This window comes from Lissotriton vulgaris, chromosome 11 (assembly GCF_964263255.1).
Source record: "Lissotriton vulgaris chromosome 11, aLisVul1.2, whole genome shotgun sequence".
Classification (NCBI taxonomy): domain Eukaryota; kingdom Metazoa; phylum Chordata; class Amphibia; order Caudata; family Salamandridae; genus Lissotriton; species Lissotriton vulgaris.
In genome coordinates, this window is record NC_141699.1 from 113,631,622 (window position 1) to 113,655,327 (window position 23,706).

The 23,706-nt window shown below is 45.4% G+C and overlaps 1 protein-coding gene across 1 annotated transcript in view; it reads left to right on the forward strand.

The window, feature by feature from the left end:
• SPPL3 (signal peptide peptidase like 3) overlaps positions 1 to 21,304 on the forward strand; it is a 298,157-nt gene extending 276,853 nt beyond the window's left edge. Inside the window, exons 8-11 of the mRNA XM_086942845.1 lie at positions 7,922 to 8,085; positions 8,239 to 8,429; positions 18,312 to 18,421; positions 19,648 to 21,304. Coding sequence (XP_086798971.1) covers positions 7,922 to 8,085; positions 8,239 to 8,429; positions 18,312 to 18,421; positions 19,648 to 19,719 — 537 coding nt within the window. The 3' untranslated portion in view covers positions 19,720 to 21,304. The remainder of the gene's footprint in view (positions 1 to 7,921; positions 8,086 to 8,238; positions 8,430 to 18,311; positions 18,422 to 19,647) is intronic.
• The last annotated feature ends 2,402 nt before the right edge of the window (positions 21,305 to 23,706 follow it).

Genomic DNA, 23,706 nt, shown 5'->3' on the forward strand with positions numbered 1-23,706 from the left:
ACGGAAGTGGCATATCAACCTGCTGGAACTACGAGCCATCTTCTTAGCCCTGAAATCATTTAGAACAATCATTCTAGGAGCCACAGTACTGATTCGGACAGACAATACTACAAGTATGCATTACTTTAGCAAGCAGGGAGGAACGCAAGTGGCTCTTCTTTCTCAAGAAGCCCAAGAAATCTGGGATTCGGCAATAAGGCACAGGACCAATCTTTCGGCAGTTCACGTGCCGGGAGTTTCCAATGTTATGGCGGATTCCCTCAGCAGGTCCACGGTATCCACTCACGAATGGGAACTGCATCAGCCGACAGTGGATCGAGTTTTCCAAGAGTGGGGTCATCCCGATCTAGACCTCTTAGCGAACAATCTGAACGGCAAATGCCTATTCTTTGCAAGCTGGCTTCCCCACAAGGAATCTCAGGGGAACGCGTTTTCGATGAACTGGTCTCAAATATATGCTTACGCTTTTCCTCCGATTCCTTTGGTTCCCAGAGTTCTCCGGAAGATGAAGAGAGAATTGTGTAGCCTAATTCTCATTGCTCCCAGGTGGCCTCGCCAGTTCTGTTTCACCGAACTTCTCCTATCAGAATGCGATCCCATTCAGTTTCCACTAATACCGAACCTCCTGTCCATTCAGAACGGTCAGATTTGCCATCCAGACCCTGCATCTCTGAAATCAGCTGCCTGGCGCCTGAGCACCTTGAATTCGCTCCTCTTAATATCCCTGCGGATTGCAAAAAAGTTTTGGCTAACTTGAGCGCCTGCCACGATAGACATACTGACTTAAATAGAAAAGATTCTGCATATGGTGTCAATCTGCCAATGTTCACCCGATTCAAGCAACACCTAATCAGATTTTACCTTTTTTCTTAAATTTAGCAAGATCAGGCCTTTCCCGTTCAACCTTAAAGGTCTTTTTGGCGGCCATTTCACGTTTCTGACAAGATGGTTCCAATTCTCTCTATTCGGCAAGGATAATACAACAATTTTTTTAAAGGGCTATTTCGAATGTTTCTTCCTGTCCGTCGTCCACCTCCATCCTGGCATCTCAATGTGGTACTAGCGCAGCTCATGCTGCATCCCTTTGAAACTATTCATATCCTGGAAGGTATCTCTACTACTGGTCTTGACTTCAACTAGCAGAGTCCGCGACATTCAAGCTTTCACCATAAATTCTCCTTTTCTAAAGTTCACTTCCACTTCAAATCCCAGTTTTATGCCAAAGATGCCGTCGGACTTTCACCTTAACGAACCAGTCATCTTAAAAACATTCTTTCCTAATCCGCAATCCCCTGCAGAAAGGGGGTTTAATACCCTTGACATCAGAAGATGTCTTAAGTTCTATTTGCAAAGGACCTCTACCATTCGGAAAACAGATCAATTGTTTGTTGCCTACGGAAGAATACGGCAAGGACATGCAGTGTCTAAACAGACCATAGCTCGCTGGATTTCTGCCGCTATTGACTTTTGCCATCAACAAGCTGGAAGATCTTTGCTGACAACTCCAAGAGCACACTCTACGAGGGAGGTTTCTTCCTCAACTGCTCTCTTTGCTGGTGTTCCTCTTCAGCAGAGCGGTGACTTGGTCCAGCAGACACACTTTTACCAAGCACTACTGTTTGGAGGTTGCCAGCAATGCTGATACGTCAGTGGGACAAGCAGTTCTCCGCAATCTTTTCAAATAAGGTGAGCCTCTGTTTTTTCCCCCCCTCCTCTGTACTGCTTCTCAGACGCTTATTATCATGCATATATAAATAGTAGCATTCTCATGTGGTTGCAAGCTTACATGTATTTACGCCTATTATAGCATTCTTAGTATGTGATTGCATATGCTTTCTATATGCAGGTTTATGTTACAAATAGCGTCTTCCAAGCATTATTTGGGTACTGCTATCTACTCTGATTCAGGCATGTGAATCTATGAAAGACACCCCATTACTGGAGAAGAACAATAGTTGCTTACCTGTAATCTCTGGTTCTCCAGTATTGGTGTCTTTTATAGATTCACATGCAACCTGCCCACCTCCCCTCAGAGGCTGGTTTATGCTCTAATCTCTTAGTTACACTCTGTGCGAGAAAATCTGAGCCTCTGAGGAGAACATTCTGGTGGGCGCTGTCGCCTGATTGGCAGCAAGTTTGGACTATGTATAGTGACTATGATGGTCCTAGATGTGAAACTTTTTTCTTGGTAGCTTTGGGCTACTTTATTCCTGGTTTTAGGTTACCAAGGTTTTTTGGTTATTATGGACATATTTATTGCTTTTTTTATATACCGTGGAACTCCCACTCCGACGGGGAATGATTCAGGCATGTGAATCTATGAAAGACACCAATACTGGAGAACCACAGATTACGGGTAAGTAACTATTGTTCATCTCATGCATCCTGAAACCAGTTGTCCTTAATAAGGCACTTCATCTGGTTCTGGGAAGCTGTATAGTGATGGGACAGGATCTATCCTTATGTGGTTCTAATGTGCTATTAATATTCCTCCTCCTCCCCTCCCCCCATATAACATATGCAGTTCTGATGCGAAGGACTTTACCCCAGAGTATAGTAAAGTATGTAGTATCATCGGTATTAGGCCCATAAGAGTTCACTAATGTGATAGTATGTGGCCCCAGTCTGCCCTACTTTATACTATATCGATCCTGCACGTCCTGAATGGAGCCCATCGCTACATATGATACATTTTTCTTAGTAAGTACCGCTATATCTATGGCATAAGTGGATATTGAGGAGAAGCATCAATGTCCTGCCCAGCGAGCTTTGAAGGTAGGATTAACCTGGGATTGAAATGTCTCTCCTGTAGAAAGGCTACCTGTACGTTGGGCCTTTCTAAGTATGCAAGGATATGTCTGTATTTGCGTGGGTTATTCAACCCTCGGATATTACAAGACAACTGGATTTCAGAGCGGTTTGTTGGTCGAGTCATGAGTTCAACAGAGAGTATAGAGTTAATGATATGCAATCTTGTAGCATGATTAAACACATGTATACGAATGACTAATACACCAGTTATATTATATACAACCCCATCACCCCACCTGCCCCCTCCCTACCCCCATGACAACCTAAACTTGTTAATTCTCCCAAACCTTTTGAACAACAAAACGTAACACCACCTAAGTACATATTCCATGCATGGGATCCTTTTACTTTCTGCAATTCTCAAGCGTGTTATCTCTTCAAAAGAACCCCATCTATTTTCTGTAGAGGATATTAGCGGTAATGTTTTCCCACCATATGCCTTCCCAAGAACGATGTTAGTGGATCGATGAAGAATGATTATATGCATATAGCTGCGGCCGCAACTAACCTGAGTTTAATACTATGAAACTAGAAAAATTATGATGGCCATCACCACCTCCCTTTTGTACCGCTTTTCGCCGCCATAAGTGTGGCAGGTTATGCTCAGACGTGAGTCCCTTGCTCACTTTGCCACTGGATTCAAGCAAGCCGGGCTGAAGACGGCTGGAATGCCAGAAACCGGTCCTCGGAAGCTTGTTTCCGGTCCAGGGAAGACATGGCTTGGCAGTTCGGGCTGGACTGTTCCCATGAGGCACAGGGTCAGACTGATTTGCATATAGCCATGTCTGAACTGGGGTGGCAGAGTGGTCTAAAGAACGGTGATGGATTAAACCCAGATCTTTTGACTGGGCGTGAGTGTTTGATTCAGATGCTCCGTCCATCACCACCCCCCTTTTGTACCAACATTGTATTTGAGCAGGCGCCCTGTAGGACCTGTGCAGCAAGTGCCTGCAGTTTGCTTGACTTTTCAGGCCGCAGCAATCAACTCCTCAACACTCATTATTGGCATCGATATCCGATTTTAAGATTCTTAACAGCGGCTTTGAGCGTTAGTATATTAGGCAGCCATGTTCAAACTATGCGTATTGTCATGCCTCACCCTCCACTTTTCGGTGTTGGGGCTTTGTGGAGCAGGACTTAGTCCCTATACTCCGCTTTTTATCTTAGCAACAAGGGTTTGCTTGTGGATTCAGTTGCACTGTTTTTTGTTTTGTTTTTAACCATCAAGTCCTGTGCTCTCCTCGTAAAGCAGTAGGTGAGGTATCACGACCAGTTCCTAATTTATACAGCCAGTAGGATTACGTTCGGTGCTCGAAGACTTCTTGTCAGAGATGTGGTAAGCCCACACGCGCCCCACTCCTTCCTGTGAGTGTGTCACTTTGCGCGTAGGCTGGTGCGACCAAGTCTCAGGCCTCACGTTTCATATTGGGATGCAGTCGCAAAGGTTAAATGTTTCAGACGCTTAAGAGTGGGCAACTGTCTCTGCAGGGGCTTTGTGCCGTACTCCCCAGATTATGGTGCATATAGGTATTAACTGGGCTTAGATTGATTAACACTCCTTGTGGCTTCTTCTGCCTTCTCAGTAGCAGCACACTTTATGGATGACCCGTGCAGCAAGTATATCCATCGTGCTGGCGTCCTGTGTTATACTTGTTGATCGATTGTCGCTGTATGGACATATCGGAACATGTCATTTCCTGGGTCCCACTTCAATCCGGACTCTCCTCAATGCGCCCGTTAATTTATGTGCTTATGCCAGTCCGGAGCTCACAGAATCCTCTGGCTCGATTTCCTCCTTAAGCCCAGCAACGACTGTATCTGCTACAGTAGAATTCTCCCGTTGCGAGCACCGCACGTTTTGTTTCTGACGCTGATAGGAACATGAGTTCCATGTACGGGTCGTATTGCAATCACCTTGTTTCTGGAGCTTGGGAAGGATTTATAACAGCTCTTGTATCCTGGACTGCCAGAGCCTCACAGCAGTGCGGCCATCTTGCATACGTGCCCTCTAGCGCCGCCCCCCCACCCCCAAGGTGACATAATGCCTATGCATTGTGTGTTTCGGCTATGTGCTCTTGAGTAATTGCAGTTAGCAAAACAGAATTCTTTTTTTTTTTTTTTTGAAAACCTTTATTTAACATTTGCAATCAAATGCAGACAAGGGCCTACAACCCCCAGGGCTGGCCGCTAAGCATTTTAGTACGTTATTACCCGCAAACTTCAAACCCGCCTCCCTGGAGAGCATAGGATCTCCATTCACAAAACGGATCGGTTGCAATGGAAGTTCAATTTGGACACAGGATAGGAGGTTTTAATTTTAAAATAATAAATAGGAAGAGTCAGGTGTCGCACAGTGTCTCGGATCACAAGAGGGGGGGCGAGCAAAGAAACAACGTGTCCAAAATAAACTCGCCATAAAATAAGTCAACGGAGTTAAGACATAAGACATAAGGATAAACTAGCACATTATTATTCGTCTACTCCAGCATTATTGTCCGCCCCAGAGCACCAAAACCTCAGAAAAGTCAAGGTACAGATATAGAAACAAGGATGTAAAAAAGCCAAACCCACTACACTAACCCGGAAAAGGAAAAAGAGAAGACAAGGGAAGAGAAGAAAGAAAAGAGGCCATAGAACAAAAATAAAAACGAACACCCATCCCCACACCCCCCCACCCTGCACTCCTGCTGATGACTACGGCCACCCCCCTCGCAGCGTGCCTGTCGCCCAGTAATCAGAACCCGAAATATAGAAGAAGAGAAAGAAAGAAAAGGCAAAGAGACCCACTCGGTGAGGGAAATCGGAGGAGAGCATATTTCTACGGACTCCCGGTCTCCTTCCACCCGTCGTAGCCAGCCCCGCCCCGGTCTCCGTTAGGTCAAGAAAGCAATCCCGTTAAACCCAGTGCCACAACGAGAGATCCAGATAACAATCTCAACCCTGGCCCTGTCGATCAAATTCACTAAAGTCGTCAATGAAAGAAAGTCCCTTCCACAAATTACTGCAAAAGTCTACAGAACAGGAGTAAACAGAGGAGAAAAGAACGGCAGATCTCAATGTAGATGGTTGGTGCCAATTGTTGCCCCTCCCTGTCTCCGAAGCCAAGCTGTACTCCATCCGCCATCTTGTAAGACCGACAGGGGAGGGGAGTCGACAAGGTCCGAAACAGCAAAAGATGAAAAGTAGAAAGTTCCAGAATGGGGGCGACATGTAAATGTTCCAAGGGATACACAGTCGGGGGTTCCAACGGCTCCATTGGGTGATCGGGCACAGTACAGTCAGGTAGATCCAGTACAATAGGGGCAGACTCTGCTTCCAGCGCCGGGTCAAAACAAGTCTCCGAAACATCTATCGAAATGCAGGTTAGCTGCCGGGGCACAGGTGTCGAGTCAGGATCCGCTCTCAGGCCTGTGAGTCCTTCCGTCGCAGACAACAAGTTGCAAGTCTGGACTTCAATGGTCCCCTTAAGTGCAATGAGTGCCTCCAGCACCGTTCGTAGTGACTGGCCAGTTCGAGCCTGCTCCGCTAGATGCCTTTCTTCCTCCAACATGATAGTCCCCACGGAGACGCCCCTTCGCCGGGGCAAAATTAGGCGGAGCAGGAGTAAGCCATGAGGGACTGACGGTTAGCAAGCAGTAATACGCAGCGAGGCACCGGCCCAGGGGGATCGACGATGCAAATGCCGAACCCCCCGGTCAGGGACGCCCGCGACACAGCACTGTGTGTCACTCGTCACCTCACCTACTGTAGGGCACCAGGCAGCTGGTGGTAGCAGACCAATCAAAAAGTCAGAGTGTTCCAGAGAGCGGACCCGACCTCATTCAGCAGTCCGTTGTTATTCAATTCGGACCCGGCAGAGCCCGCACTCGAGACCCCGGCGTCCCTGCTGGGTTAGGCCTCAAACGATCATCGACGTAACTCCGCTCCACAACGGCGGAGAAACTCCGGGATTGCACCACTGGAGAGCAGGTCGAATCACACACACGGATCCGGTGCAGGTAACCAGGATAGGCAACAGGATAATAGAGCGAAGGACGGAGGTCAGCGGAGCCGGGAGACTATGCGGCCATCTTGGTTGGTGTCGTAGCTCCTCCTCAGCAAAACAGAATTCTTAAAGTTAACAGTTTATACTATTTCAAATCCAACACTAGATGGCCTTATAGTGCAAAGCTTCTGGTCTGCAACATGAGAAGCTGCCATCATTGAATTGGTTATCATTAAATGTGCACAACATTGGGTAAGAAACAGTTTCCTTCTGTGTTGTGTTCAAAATGCAGATGTTGGAGAACTGAAGTAGTAAGGGTGGTGAGGCTAGAATCTGAAATAACACTGAAGCAGGAGCATTAATATTGGTGCAGAGCCACAGGAGGCTGTGAAGTTACTCTAAAGAGAAGGCTCGTGGGACATGCATCAGTGGCGGCTCCTCCGTTATGGCCCCCCCGCCCGAACCCGCCTGCTGAAAGACAGCAGAGGCAAGGACATAAATTAAAATAATAAAACATTTTTATTATCAGTTTATTTTGCATCCTGCATGCTGCCTGCCAGCCGAGGGAGGAACTGGGACCACCACTCTGATGCTACAGCAAGCACCAGGGAGGAGGATGGAGTGGTGTGCATGATGATTTGGGGACGACCAAACCGTCATGCGCAACTAGCCTTACTCCATCTAGCTGTGTTTTACAGCTGGGTGGAGAAATCAACACCGGCTTCCAGTCAATGTCTGAGTGCCGAACCGAGGCGCTCAGACCAATCCTAGTGCTGGAATTGGGATCTGGGAGCCTGCGCAGTGTGTGCGCAGCAGTTCCTGGAAGGAGGCGAGGATCGGGAGGAAGGCAGCGGCCGTCAGAGCAGGAAAGTGCTTCATTATTTATTTCTCCTTTCTGCCTTTTTTGTGTTACCTGCCCCACCACTTCACAGTACTAGCGGCTGCTACTGATGTGGACCATAAATAGATAACAGAATGGTAGGTTGGATTTGGGTTTCAAAATGAAGTAAATAAAGGTACGAGTAAAAAATTGCAATGGCAGAATTTTTGTTCTTAGAGTGGTGGTCTAATAGAATGAAGTTGGTGACACATAATATTTACCAAATTTGTAATGTTGCCTTCTAGGTATTTTTTTCCGCATACATCTTTAACAGTAATGTGATGGTTAAAGTGGCAACGCAGCCGGCTGATAACCCTCTGGATGTGCTATCCAGGAAGCTACATCTAGGACCAAATGTTGGCCGTGATGTTCCCCGCCTTTCACTACCTGGCAAACTAGTATTTCCAAGGTAAGTGCTGTAGATTTTGATTTAACAGGAGTACATTGATTTCATGGGATGTACTTCACGTAATGTGTAGAGAATAATTGAACTGTCTTATGATTGAGATAGAGCTGAAGTGTGATGATTGTTGGACTGGCTCCGTAACCTACTTGAATTTAGTTCGACAGGAAGTCATTTCTCCATGTTGGGAATCGGGGACATTGTGATGCCAGGCCTACTGCTCTGTTTTGTCCTGCGCTACGACAATTACAAGAAACAAGCCACTGGCGACCCACAAGGAACTGCTAATATCTCTGGCCGCATGCAGAAGGTGTCCTACTTCCATTGCACTTTGATCGGATACTTTGTAGGTAAGAGGCAGCAGCGTGATGTACTTGGATATTCTCTTCTATTGTCTAATACTGTTCTTCTGAACTTCTGGGGCGTTGGTGTGGTGAACCTTCTGTCCATTGATGCAGCAGATCTTGATCTGCTAATAAATTGTCCTTCATGGTCAGCTCTACCTGTTTCTCTTCTAAGGGGTCTAATGTATCTGACCAGTATAGCAACTCCTTTATCCTTTTAGTAGATATCAGAAAATTGGACTATAATTTGTGGGTTTTTTTGTGTTTTCTTTAAATAATCCTATTCTGCATCGTAGGATCTTTAAACTCATTTAGTCTCGAATAATTCCTCGGCTTGCGTGAACCAGGTAGCACTTTTCATAGACGTTTTCTCCTTGAATTATAAACACAAAATGCTACTGTCCATATGAGGACCAGCACATTTTGAAAGCCCATTAAAGACCAAATGTTTTCTAAATATATGATAACTCCCAACAAGCAATTCAGGCCTGTATTGCAGCATCTGAGATGCAAAAAAGAATGAAAGTGTATAAGAACAACAAAAAAATTCATCCTGATGGCCCATATTAAAAGCTAAAAAAAAGTCCTGTCTCAGTTAAAATTTCAGACACTCCCCCCCCCCCCCCCCCCCCCCCCCTACCCATGATAGACTGTACTAGTAGCTTGCTCACAGAACCAGTTTTTGTTTATATATCTTTATTGGGTTTAGACCCAGACAGTAGTTGTAAAAACATTATTGGCAAAGAGGCATTCGTACCTGGCTATATATCAGAATCTAATGACAAACAATAACAGTAGTCACAATGAGTACGAAGAAGCCACTACCTTGCCATAGGGGGCCATTAATTGACATATAGAAGGCAACTACACCGAGTGGTCATTGCTAGCACATATTCAATAATAGGGGCGGGGTTACAGTGACCCAGTCACAAGGGGCACCCAGTCGGGAGGGGCTCCCAAAGACTCCCACCCACTGGCGCCGAGCCAAGGAGGCCGTTTGAGATGATAGCAAGTGTTTGTGAGCACCAACGGGGGGAACCAAGCCCCACCAGATCTCTCCCTTCAAACAGGCACAGTTAGATGTAGAATAGTTGGTGTAGGACCAAAAGTGGACGTGGAGCCCACGAGGGCCACGGTCTCAGTCTCCCATACTCCAAAACAGTCCATTATGTGTATGACGAGATGGGATCCAAGGGGGATGAGCAAGATGGGCATGTCATTATCCACTTCCAGTTTGCTAATGACGGTGCCCCAGCTCTGCTCTGCGGAAGCTCCACGCATGTTGGCCATTGCGCGAACCTCCATCTCAAGCCTTTACCCACTGCAGCAATGTGGAGATCCCGCAATGTATGTTGGGGCTGGTGTGCGCTTTTCAGGACTTTGTGATGTGCCACTTGAATAGTACCAAAGCAAAATAAATAAACCTATGCAGCAACTTACCTCTTTAACCTTGGTCGGCCAGGGAGGCATGATTTCAGGTGAGGGCAGGAGCAAGCGTTCCACCGCTGCAGCCGTTATACCTGTGACCTCCCCCTAGGTTCCCCGTATCACCAGACACTCCCAAACCATGTGGTAAATACCTGCCTCAGGTGTTCTGCATCTGGGAAATTCAAGGGAGGCCATGGGAAATTCCGTTTGATAAGCTGCAGTGTTGGATAGGCCTGATGTAAGGAAAAAGTGTGTAGCGAAAGCCTGGGTTGTGCGAAACCTCCTTGAAATGTTGGAGCACCTGGGACCAAAGACTATCTGTGAGCAGTGTCAGGAGGTCCGCCATCAATCTAGCTTTAGCTCTTTCACTGCTGTACAATGGGACGAGCACAATGCAACGTAAATGAATGTGTTAATTTTCCATATCCTACCACGTGACAGGCATGATGTGTCCGCAATTGGGATGGCTCAAACATCCCTAACCCCCGTTCCACTGTAATTGCATGCTGTACAGCATTTAAGCATAGCCTGTTGCAGTAATAGTTCTTACTAAATATTGCTGCAGGATTGTTGTTGATTAGGTGTATATGGTTGGGAAACATCTTTAACATCGCGGTCAGTACACCGCTAGGCTGTTTAACCGCGGTTGTTTCAACGAGTGCGATGTAACCATGCTATGCCATTACAACGCACGTTTTTACATCGATTTGCGTTAGATGGCGTGCTAACATTGCAAATAGTGTAGTTTACTAACCCAACACCTTCCCTGCAGTTAAGTGGACTGGAGTTGGAATAGTAAGTTACATGCTCAAAGTGGCATTGAGCCATATGCTATCAAGTCTACTTATTGGCAGAACATCACCGAGGTGTGATTAATGATTATGTAGATCTCCTCAACAAGAGTCTTCAGCAAATGGATTAATGGGAGATAAATCAGCAAATGTTATGGCAATACCTTTGCTTTTGGGGTACATTAAGCTACTTGTTTTTCTCATACAAGAAAGCAAAATTCCTTGGCTTCCCGCCCATGTACCCTCATCCATAGTATGTGAGTAATGCCATTAGATAAATTGGTTTGGGAAATTTGAATACCCTTATCCCACCACTAGCCCTGATTATTGGCATGATTGGGGAAATGCAGTATGCACAGATGGGCTGTAGGAAAATGATATAGTGGTAATAAGCCTGCGCAATTCTGAAAGTGTTCTCCAGTGGGCTGGGTCAACAATGGTGGCCCTAGATTTTAGGGTGCTAGTCAATAGATCAGAGTGCTATCACTGGGCTTGCAATTGTCCACAGTGACATGTGGAGCCATACTGTGAAGGAGGTGCCCGGTTCATTAAGTCTTTCAATGGATACAGCCCTCCTGCAGCTTCCCAAAAATAAGTGAGGTTTGGGACACTGTTCCAAAACAGTGAACAGTTAGTAAGCTGGCAACGCTAGAACCCCCAAAATACAATTGACTAAAGTGTCCTTTTGTAAGACAGGCCTGGGTACTACCCACTACATTTGTGCAGATAAGAGCTTAAGTGAGGCGAAAGGGACGTCCCACTTGTGGTCTGTCAAGCAAAGGTAACCCTGACTAGTTGAGCCCTCTGCAAGGGGGGGAAACAGATTAGTAAAAGTGATGAGGATGTGACACCTACTCGGTGAACTACGCTGCTTGGAGGAGCAAGGGAATACTCTAGGTCCAGGATGGGGGCGGCACTAGTACTACTACATTCACACCACAGCATCCGAGGCTTCTGTCCACCTGCATTACCACATCTAAAGAGGAAAAACTGTCACAAGTAAAAATAAATGAAGCAAGTGCCACAAGCTGGTCGCTGCAAATGGTACAAAGGATAAGCCGGTGTAGTGTATCCAGAAATCTGAAGCACCCAGGAGAGCAGACCCTCTAGGGGAATTGGGTCGCTGAGCAAGCACAGTGATTAGAAAGGAGGAGCCCCTTCACTCCCTGGGGGGGGGGGGGGAGTAGAGGGGATGGGGAGGGGGATGGGAGGGAGAGGGGATGGGAGGGAGAGGGGGGAGGGGGGGATGGGAGCGAGAGGGGGGGATGGGGGGAGAGGCTTGGCACCTCGTCCCAGGATGTACATTGCTTCAGGCCCCGAGAGCAGCAGGCTTTCGAACCAGGGGTCCAGTAACCTGTCTGGAGGTGGCAGCTGAAAGCAGTCACTCAGCCTGGACACTAGTGGTAGTTCGTTTTTCAGGGCGGACATCTCGAAGATGCTCTCTGTGTGCATTTTTCATTAAATCCCACACTGGCATCAGTGTAGGTTTATTGTGCTTAGAAGTTTGATCCCAAACTTCTCAGTTTGGGGGTTTCAGTGCAGCCATTATGGTACTGTGAAGTTCGTAATGACAAACTCCCAGCACCATATACTCTTAAAGGCAGCACTGCACTTACAATGTCTAAGAATTGACCTAGACACTGTAGTGGTACAGGGCTCATGCACCTGTACCCTCACCACTGGTATAGTGCACCCAGCTAGGGGTGACTGATCTATGCCAGGACAGTGGGTTATAGGCATGGAACACAGGGATGTTCTGCACCAAAACACACAGCCTGCAAAGGCAGTGTGTGTGTGTAAAGGTACAGGACCTCTAAGGGTGGCACAATAAGTGCTGCAGCCCTTAGAGGCCCTCCCTGGTCTCAGTGCCCTGGGTACCTATGGTACCATTTACCAGGGACTTACCTATTGTCAGAGTGCCAATTGGGTTTGGTCTTCAATGCAGTTTTAGGGAAAGAACATAGGTCCTTGGTACCTGATTGGCAGGAGCACAGGGCACACTCCGTCAAAGCACAATCAGCAGTTCAGCAAAAAGTGAGGGCAGCCATGCAGAAAGAGAGCACTCTCACATTGACCATGGCTCCAACAATGTAAAAGTTACCTTGCACTTATAGGATACGGTTAGTTATATTTACCATTCATGTTGCAGTATTGAGTGGGTGACATGCAGGGCAGGGAGGAAGGAGGCATCAAAATTCCGATGTGCAGCGCAGATGCTAAGTAGACTGTGAAAACAGCAGACAAAATAGCCTGCAATGGTATTTCAGCTTCTCAATTTTAACATCAAAGTACTGCCAGGGAAAAACGACGAGTTCACTCCAAAGTTGATGTTATGCATATATTGTACTGCTCCAGGAGACCCTTTGCAACAGGGGAATCCCTAACAGACTTAAAATGAAAAAGTACCAAACAAAAATGCACCTTTAAACACTAAATGAGACTGATGGGGTGGTGATCTAGCTGAAGGGCTCCCTGTAGTGACAGTTTTAGAAATGTTAATTGACAAATTGGGCCAATATATCTTAGCTACTAGGGATGACACACATAATGGAGGCAGCACTATATGCTCCGAATCAAGGACAAGAAGGGTTCCTACAAACGCTGTTCCATAAGTGGCAGGGCTTTAATGAAGGGAATCTATAGTCTGGGCGTGGGAAAAATCTGAAGGCAGATAGGCTTGATGGCCCCAGACGCAGTAGCACTATAAGGGTTAGTAGGCTTCACACCCAAAAAAAAGTCTTCACTTTCACCACATGTACTCCGGGATTGATAACTTGTTTGTGAGGGTAACATTGGTAGGGTAGCTGATTGGGGCTGAGATAGAAGCATTGTCCAAAATCAGTGGTACACTAGAAGGTAGAAGAGGAGAAACGCCTGAAGTCTCAAGCAGCAAAACAAACTTGAGAGAAGTGATAAAGATCTAATGGTAGTTACTCAACATGCTGTTATACCAGTCAGAGGGAGTTTTTTTGTACCTAAAATGCAAAACTTTAAAATCCGACCGTAAAGCCAGTTCACTGCTGGTAAGAGCGTTGAAGAGAAACCAAAATGGAGAGGATATTCATGCTCAAAAGGAAAGGTGGACAACCTGTATTTTATGAGAAAGGGGAAGGGAAAAATATTAAAAGGTTTCTTAAAGATATACTCAAAATGTACAGAGTCCTAAACAAAACCATACATTTTTGGAAAGCCTCCTGCTGCGATTTCTGACTCGCAGAAGAAATACTTAACCCCCATGATGGTGTGAGAGGTGCGAGTTGTTATAAAATTAAACAATTCTGTGTTTCGCTCAAAAGCCAGGAAAGGCAGAGCCTCCCAACCTCCATCTACTATGCAAATAGTCCTAAAAAGGAGGAGAAAGATGCCCATCTTGCACCAACTAAATATGAATAATACATTGTACCAGATCGTTCTTGAAACTTACTTCTCATCAATGCTCCTAGACATTATCCTGGATGAACAATCTGGTTCTTCATAGACAGAATTTCAACAGTATCGGACTGTATGTCACATCACTGAGAAAGACAACAAATAAGGATGTGATTTGCCTTGGCTCTGGGTGCCAATAAAGCATTCAATAGGGTATTTATTTATTTATTTATTTCAACGTTTTATATAGCGCGAACAAGATCTTCGCAGATATCAGAGCGCTTTACATAGAAGGGTACATGAGGGAACAAAGTCAAATAGGTAAATCAGTAGATCATGCAGTACAAATAATACAAATAGGTGGCTGCAAAGCCAATCATGTGAGTGATAAGACAACTCATACAAATAAGTAAAGGGGTCAAGCAAGTAATACAGATCAGTGCAGGGTGTTAATAGGGTTCGAGATAGTAGATCAAGTGTATTTAGCCATAAGGATAGCTTTTACTTCTTTTTTAAAGAGTGTATTGGAGGGTAAGCTGGGATTTATTGAAGGTGATGATATTAAGACTGGAAGAGACCAGAACTGGATGGTAATCGCATCATGTACATGTCCTACTGCCAAGAACATAGTAAATGGAATACTCAGAGAAACTAAAAATATGTAAGGAACCTAGGCTTTGCGCAAGGTTCAGTGGCCCCACTGATAAAACTACTGAAAACATTTGGAGGAGTCACCAAATACAAAATCCACCCTAAAAATCAAATCTAAACCGCAGTTACCAAGGATGTCCCTTTTAGAATAGTCGCCCATTCTTTGATGTACAGTGGATACACCTGTAAGAACTTTCCCAGCCCTGTTGTAGGCGATTGTTACCTTTCCTGTGGACTCCCTTATACATTTTATGACCAGGCAAAATCGATGCAATTAAGATGGTGACCATTCCCAGATTTTCTTTTCCAAGCACTGCCAGTAAGAATAAAACACACTACTGTAGCACTTAACGGCTGACCACATTCCCATCACCATTGACCTCCCTGCTCATCCATATGCAATAACAAAGACTTTACACTAGCAAGTAGGGCACAATTTAAAAGCCCTTACAAGACGGCGAACGTAGGGCCAAAAGGCCAGATTCGTACTGCAAGTCTGTAAAAGATGTGCAGGGTAACAGACAGTGTTGTTGGAAATCGGCAATTACGACATTGGGCTTTTTACACTCCCATTATGTTGGCGGACATCCAAAAAATTGGCAAGATAGTTACAATGAATAGGAGTAAGGGAGTTGTATCCAACTGTACAAGGTACTGATGGGGGACCCCCAATCAAAGCAATGGAGCAACGTGAGGGAAGCAGAGTAGATAAGAGAAGTCTATGTATGTCTTATAAGACACATGCAAACAAATGTGAGCAGATATAACCACATTTAGCATACACGCTTACAAAGGGAATTCTCCATGAAGATAATAATTAACTGATATTTAACCCCATACATATTATATAAGATGTACATGGGTTGGATGGCACTTGTTGGAGTGGTTGTGAGGGTAAAGATAACCTTATTAATGTATGGCGACCTTCCTGTTATTTTTTTAGATCAAAGCCTACCAGACAGCACAGTGATCTTGTTGCAAAAGGACTTTTTGGGGACTTTGTAAAAGCTTCCCTGGGAATGCATTCCCCCCAATGCATACCATTGCCTTTGTTACTCACGTTTATTTGCTTTCTATTTGCTGACTTTATTTGTTTTTGGCTGTCCATCATGTCTTAGGCCCTCTACTGGAGCGTAGTCTGTTTATCATCGATCCTTGTTTTTTTCCTTGAGAGCTTGCTTTCTGTAAACAAGCCTTTACATTTTATTTTTTAATCTGATCTAATTTGCTGTGCATTTAAAGACAGAGATCAAATGACAGTCTGGCTTCCGAGGGAGCTTGGGACTTACTTTTCTTTCTCTGACTTCAAAGTGAAATTATTTATGTGACAATATTGCTAGATACTGAGGTTGGAAATGGAAACAAACATTTTAATACAATAAATACACCAAGGTGATGCTATTTTCACACATTATAGTTTGTGCATTGTATCGTTCTATAAATAAAATTGTATGTAAAAATGTAATGGTCATTACAGTTGAAAATGTGTTGTCTAATGGCAATGCACTATCACACAATACATAGTCCACAACACTCCACTCTATGACAATCCTCTCTTCTCCACTCAGCTCCACTCCACCCACTGCCACTCTACCACTATTTTTTATGCCACTTTACTCCACTTCACACAATGCCACTTCCTCCATTCCATGACCCTTTTCTCTGAGACATTGCGACCCTTTTCTCGAAGTCACTGTGACCCTCTTCTCAGAGACTCTGCCGCACTCTTCTGAGTCACTGCCGCGCTCTTCTCTGAGTCGCTGCCGCGCTCTTCTCTGAGTCGCTGCCGCGCTCTTCTCTGAGTCGCTGCCGCGCTCTTCTCTGAGTCACTGCCGCGCTCTTCTCTGAGTCACTGCCGCGCTCTTCTCTGAGTCACTGCCGCGCTCTTCTCTGAGTCACTGCCGCGCTCTTCTCTGAGTCACTGCCGCGCTCTTCTCGGAGACTCTGCCGCGCTCTTCTCGGAGACTCTGCCGCGCTCTTCTCGGAGACTCTGCCGCGCTCTTCTCGGAGACTCTGCCGCGCTCTTCTCGGAGACTCTGCCGCGCTCTTCTCGGAGACTCTGCCGCGCTCTTCTCGGAGACTCTGCCGCCCGCGCTCTTGTCGGAGACTCTGCCGCCCGCACTCTTGTCGGAGACTCTGCCGCCCGCACTCTTGTCGGAGACTCTGCCGCCCGCGCTCTTGTCGGAGACTCTGCCGCCCGGTCTCTTGTCGGAGACTCTGCCGCCCGGTCTCTTGTCGGAGACTCTGCCGCCCGGTCTCTTGTCGGAGACTCTGCCGCCCGGTCTCTTGTCGGAGACTCTGCCGCCCGCGCTCTTGTCGGAGACTCTGCCGCCCGCGCTCTTGTCGGAGACTCTGCCGCCCGGCACAGCACGTGTTTGCTGTCAGCTGCAGGTTGGGGTGGAGTTATGACGTGTTGTCAGCGTTTGTAACCATAACTGGCTAATTTTTGAGTGTATGAATCAAAAACATAACTTAGTTTCAAGAGTGTTTGAAATGAGTTGAATACATAGCTATTGGTGGCAGGATTTTATTACATTGTTTTGCATGCACATCTCTTTGGATACGTTTCTGGCCAGCTAGTTTAATTTCTGGTTAACACAACCTGTCTAATCTTAGAACAAGCCCTATATCATTTTTTTCCATCTTTTAGGACATGTCTTTTTGTTAGAGATTGTAAGTGAGGGGTATTGAGATACAGGAGGCTAAAAACTTCATTTAGTTGACAACTTTGATGGTCGTGGTTGACGTTTATGTGGCGAAAAACAAGCAGTTATTGCTACTCCATCTTTTGAAAGAACTTTGTAGTGTTAACATTGTAATTGTTTGCGCAAATCTGACTTTTTTTCGTTAGTTGTCAAATGCTATCCGCACCACTTCTAAGTTAAACTTTATAATTTCGATCCAAAGAGCAATGCAGGTCGAAGCCCAAACGACAAGGTGTTTCTTGCATGTAAATTGGTGTTGAAACAAAAAATAAAAAAGTTTATAGTTTTAGTTCAGAGGATTAACAGAAGTGGATGTGCTTTATTGCCTGGACTCCGTCAGCAAGGTACGCGACCTCGTTGCCAGCTAGAATAGTAGTGAAAATAATGCAATTAAACTGCAGTGGATTAAAAAGTGTTACATTTTTGGTGACCCATTTTCTTAGGCTACCGTTCAAAATTATGTGAATCTGTTAAAGATCCGTACTGGAGAAGAAAGTCCTTGACCTGTAAGTTTCGTCTTTAGAGTTGGTGTCTTTCAAAGATCCATGACCCAGCCCTTGTTCTTTATGAATTGTAAGCAACCAAGAATGTGAGGAGTCATCCAGATCTGAGGTTAGGTCTGCCTGCTAGTTGACTCTTGAATTAAATAGCTCCTAATAATAAGCCTCAAAAGTCGGTGTTGTGTACACTTCCTTTAAAGGTTAGTAAGTTTTCATTTTTTGTCTTTTGTTTTCCACACCCCCTGGTTTATCCTTTTACTCCAGTGCCTTAGAAGAGATTGCAGCTCATGATTTCAATGTTGCATAGGAGTGGATTATTTCTGCAGGATGCTTTCTAAATTGTCTAGTTCTAGATATAGTATGCAAATCATAATAAACCAAAGAATGCATTTCCATGTAACCAATGAGTTTTGCTTTCGCTTAAAGTTTGTTTCTTCCTAACAGGACTCCTTACTGCAACTGTGGCATCTCGCATCCACAGAGCTGCCCAGCCAGCCCTACTCTATCTGGTACCGTTCACCCTACTCCCACTCCTTACTATGGCCTACTTAAAGGTGAGATCTCATGCACATTCAGTTATTGGCTTGTTTGAGAATTTACCATCATGCAACTCACTTTCGTTTTCTAAAATGCAATGTTTTTAAAGTGGATTCAATACATCTTTAGAGTATGATACTTGCTAGTCCTATCCTTTGCCAGACCTTTGTAATCAGTTGTTGCGGTGAAGAACACCTGCGTAACTGTTTCAACAGTTTTTAAGATTATTTTTATGTTTTTTTAAACAGATTTTCATTGCCTTTTTGATATCATGTAACATGCTCCTTAGAGCATCACGGGCCAAGGTACATAAGACGCAACTATTCAATGTGCTATGCCTGTTACGGTTAGTGTATAATCACCATCGCTTGACCCACTTGTACCATATATGCAAGACATACCGCCCTCCCCTTCCCCCCAACATCAAGGCAACAAATCAAAACTTCCCTCACCCCTCCCCCCCCCCCCCCCCCACCCCCTCGCACTGCTGTCTCCCCATAACTATTGTTCAGCTCAGTTAGTAGGTTCTCTGGCATTTTAGGCGTGAAAACCGGCGTTGTGCCTAGGCCTTCCGTTGTGACCCCCTTCTTCACCCGAACAGTTTTTAAGATCTACTTCCATTTAAAGGTCAAATGTGACCCAGAAACTCTGTATGTAGTAAGGTGTTGTACTAGGTAGGTCGTAGCTAGAGGAAAGGTTACATAGGTGATTGGCAGAGGTGGTTGGTCATGGATGGTGCAGTTCTCTGACAGTTCTTTTACTATAAATTGCACCCATTTTAAAAGATTACACATTTCTAATTTCAGGCATAGCGGATGAAGGGGGTTTGCGTAGACTCCTTCAATTTTTAGTGACTTTCTGCCGCCCACTGTCAGTGGGCAAGTGGAGATAACCTGTTGATCAGTTTCCTAATCCTATAATTTAAAACACAGCAGCTTAACACTTGCAGAAGACATTTTATTTATCACTTCCTCTTGGAATTTTCATGTATGCAAACAAGTGTTTAAAACAAAGTTCATATTCCATTGCCTGAGTGAAAGTTTAAGCTTGGAAGAAATATGGATGCTTATAATTTAGATCAGCCTTTAGATAAGGCATTATTTCATGTGTATTTATGAGTAATAGGCAATTCGTAATGTGCTGTGGGTTCATATTTTGGTACATTCTCCATATGATCTAGAGAAAATGTAGGCATCTACTGCTTCTTTAATCCATGGCACAAACTTTTGTCCTTTGCTTTTAGGGTGACTTGCGCCGAATGTGGTCTGAACCTTTCCACACCAAGACCAGCCCCTCCCGTTTTCTGGAGGTATGATGGGAGGCAGGACGGATGAAGGCACGCAACACGCACCGATGGAGTTGAATGCAGTGGCGGGTTGTGCACCCAGGCCCCTTGCTCCTCCTGTGTTTTCTTCCCCTCCAATGCTGACTTGGTACTTGGATTGAGATCCGGTCAATGGATCTGATATAAATGAACTGTTTTAGGGAAAAAAGCTGATGTTTCTGGAAATGCACTTCCGGCTCCTCCTCGTTACAGATCTGAGGAACGCTTACGGCAGCGGCGTTCCTTCCCGTCCTTCACACCCTTCAGACTTTTAACCACGGGAGGACATGGGAAATCTAGAGGAGAGTTAAAAAACTTATGGACCTTGTAAACACTAAAACCGATGAGGGAGAAAGAAAACAAATGGAATTACGGAGAACAAATCTTCTGTAGCAACCTCAAGGACTTTGGGACCAGAATCCCATCTGCAAGAAGTGGGCAGAATCAAATCTCAAGAGCTCCTCGCAGCCACATCCCGTCCCATCCCTTCCCCATTCCTTTCTTTTCAGAGCTCCCAAAAATTTCCTGTGATGTGAGGTGACTCTTAAAAAAAACACAAAAAAACCTGCAGGCACTGAGTCAGAGGAGTACTTGCCCTTTCACATATGAATTTGTCGTCACAAATTTAACATTTCCACTCGGATGTTGTATTTCAAGTGAACTAGGGCAAGACTGTTGTGAGATTTTATATATATATAAATATGTATTTTATATCTATAATATAAATATATATTTATTTAACACGGAGGAGCGTAAATGACACCACATAGATTTCATTTATTTTCACACAGGATGTACATGTTTGTTTGGATGACGTATGGTGTACATCTGTTCTATAGTGAGAGCACATACTGTGTGCGTCAGTTCTGTCATCAAACAGCCGAAAGTAAAATCTTCACTGTAAAAAACCACACAGTAGTCTTTCAATCAGTTTGTCTGAATATGTACATTATTTCGGGCTCATTTTATGTCTTATTAGCTCTACGCGCCCCGTGTTAAATAAATGGAATTCATGACTGCGGGTTATTAACATACATGTTTTGATTTCATTCGTGAATGACCTTACCCTTGCTCCCAACTCCGCCACTCACGAACAGTCATATTTCTTGAAATCGAAACACGCATTTAACTCCCTGAAGTTGTGTATCCCAATATATATGCAGACACATGGGTGGAAAGCTGGTGAGATCATGCTGTGTAGCAGACAGGGCTTGCTGTAATTCTTAGCATGTCTAGCATTGTAATATGGCTTTCCTTCAATATGAATAATTGGACATGCTGCAATCCACCCACCTCCACTGAACCCCAAGTTTCAAGCAATGTAGTCTTCGTTTGTACTGATGTGCTCATGAACTTTAGTGACTGTATTTGGTTCTGATCAATGTAGCAAAGCTAGGGAAGAAGACAATGTTTAACCGCCATGGTTTCTTTTTTTATTCTTATTTTTCCAGACTGGTCCCTGGTGGGTTTTTAAAGTAGTTTTCATGGACTATTGCATGCCTGTTAGCTGCTGTTCTCCTTCTGCTCCCTGATCATAGTAATGTACTACTTGTAAATACATTTTTTCTGTTTTGTATTTCTTAGCATTCTGTTATTTTTTGTGTGATGTATTTCTTCGTTCAGTCTAACCTCTTTCTTTTTAAAAACAAGCACCAACTTAACTTTGTCCCTACTGTTGTAATTCTTTCAGTGTTCGCAGGGCTACAAATGGGTTTTTGCCCATGCTGGTGTGGAACTTGCAGCTAAAGTAATGATGGCTGAGGGCTATCTCCTGTTTTGATCTTCATTTATACAGTGAAGCTGTGAGATGTTTTGCTGTCTGTAATTTGACCCTTATTATTTATAAATCCTCTTTTGCTGTTCCCAGTGCAAATTTTTGACAGCAAAGCTTCTAAATGGCCATGGTACCTGATTTATTAGCAAACTAGAACCCTGTCATGTCACACAATTAGTACTCTCGTATGGGGATTGCTCTTGGTAAGAAGGGAGCAAAACAAACTAAAGACTTAGTAGGTCAGCTGCGAAGTGGTGCAGACTATGAAACACATGATGCTGCTGCCTGCCCTCACCCCTGCTCCTTCTCAGGCATCCATTATACACTGCCTGCCATTCTAAGGCATCATGACATAGGCTAAATAGGTGTGGGCTACTTGGAGGCCTTTTGTGACAACTGTACTTGTGCAGCACTTGAACAGCATTTGTCCCGGAGGAATAACCTGCACCTGTGAAAACATCATGCACTAGTCCTCGACCCTGTTGTGGCGCCTTTTACTAACCAGTGATGCAGTATACAGCAGGAGACAACTTGATGCAGTATACAGAAGGAGACTTCTTGTATAGAATCTCCAAAGAAAAGGAAGCTGTGGGTGAAACATCCACGGCAACAAGATAGAGCAAGCACAGTTCTTTAGCACAGTGCTTCTGATAGACACATCTGCCAGTGGATTCCTCAACTTGTGAATATCCCCTTGCGTCAGCAACATTCGGAATTTTTCATAGCTTCGCGCCGACGTGGACGATGTCATAGAAGAACGGCATTGCGCGTCTCCGCTGACGTCACGACACCATATTAGGCCCACGCCGGCGTGATATCAGTTCCCTTTTTTCTGCGTCGTCGACGCGAACGGTTTTCTAGGGATCGTCCGTAGCTATTGCAGTAACCTTGTTACTTTGGTATATAATTGTGCTTCATTGTCTTCTCTCTCGACATGTCTTCGAAGAAGACCGGGTTTAAAGCTTGTGGGGAATGTGGCAAAACCATGTTCCTTACGGATCCACATAAATGCTGCGTATGGTGTCTGAGCTCCGACCATGACGTCGAAGACTGCCCGTCTTGCAAGAAGATGACACCTAAGGCCCTTCGGGAGAGAGAAACCAAGCTTCTCGTGGCGAAACTTAAAAGCAGAAAGGAGAAGAAAAGTTTGCGGTCGCGAACTCTGCGTTCGAGGTCAAGGTCTCGTTTGAGGTCGTGCTCGGACTCGTCCTTGGCCCATGCTTCGAGATCTTTAAAAAAGAAACATAAGAGGAGCCATGAATCCCGGCGTCACTCGGGGAAGGACTCTGGTTCAAAGCCGAAGTCACAGGTGAAGCTGGTTGAGAAGGTAGTGGTGTCTTCGGCTTCGGAAGAGCAGGACGCAGAGGGTGAAGTGTCGCATGTGAATTCGCCAGGTTCACCGAGGCCATCTCCGGTTCCGTCCCATCCTTCATGTCGGGAGAATGAAGGTGAGGAGGAGGTGGTTGGTGAAGGAGAGTCTCCGTTGCCTGCGAGTCTGTCGACTCCGGTGCCCCAGCCCGAAGAGGAGGTCGACGTCGTATCGACTCCGCGCCCTCAAGAGCAGCCCGAGGGTTCGTACCCAGCCTTCCCGGCTCCAGGTCAGGATCCGTCGCAGTTCCTGAATGCTATGTTCGGCATATACTCCAGGGCAATGTACCCCACTGGGCTAGTCCCACGGGTCCGATGGCGTTTAGTCTGGATGTTCCCCAGGCCTATGCTCCTGCGCCGTTTATGCCGGCTCCAGCGCTGCATTGGCATTTTCCGATGCCGGCGAGGCCTTCGACTCCGAAGCAGTCGACGCCGATTCCATCGACGCCGATTCCATCAACTCCGATGCCGAACCCTGATCGACCTCATGTGAAACTACCTCGTCCGACGTCTGGATCGGCGCAGACTCCGATGGAGTCGACAGTGGATCCGTCGGCATTGAATGTGAGGCACAGGTCGAGGCGTGAAGCCCAGAGGTTTATGGAGGAAGAAAGGTTTCGGGAGGAAGATATGGAAGAGGATGAGCTGCAGGAGCCTGAGGACCCATTTGATGACCTGAGGGTGGCTAGTGGCTTGGAACTGTCTCCTGAGTGGGATTTAGCCTCAGTGTCGGATGCACCCTCTAAAGATGTGGCTCATTACCATGTCGTGATAAGGAAGGCGGCAGACTTACTGAACATTACTCTGCCTACTGCTGAGTTTAAGTTGAATATTCT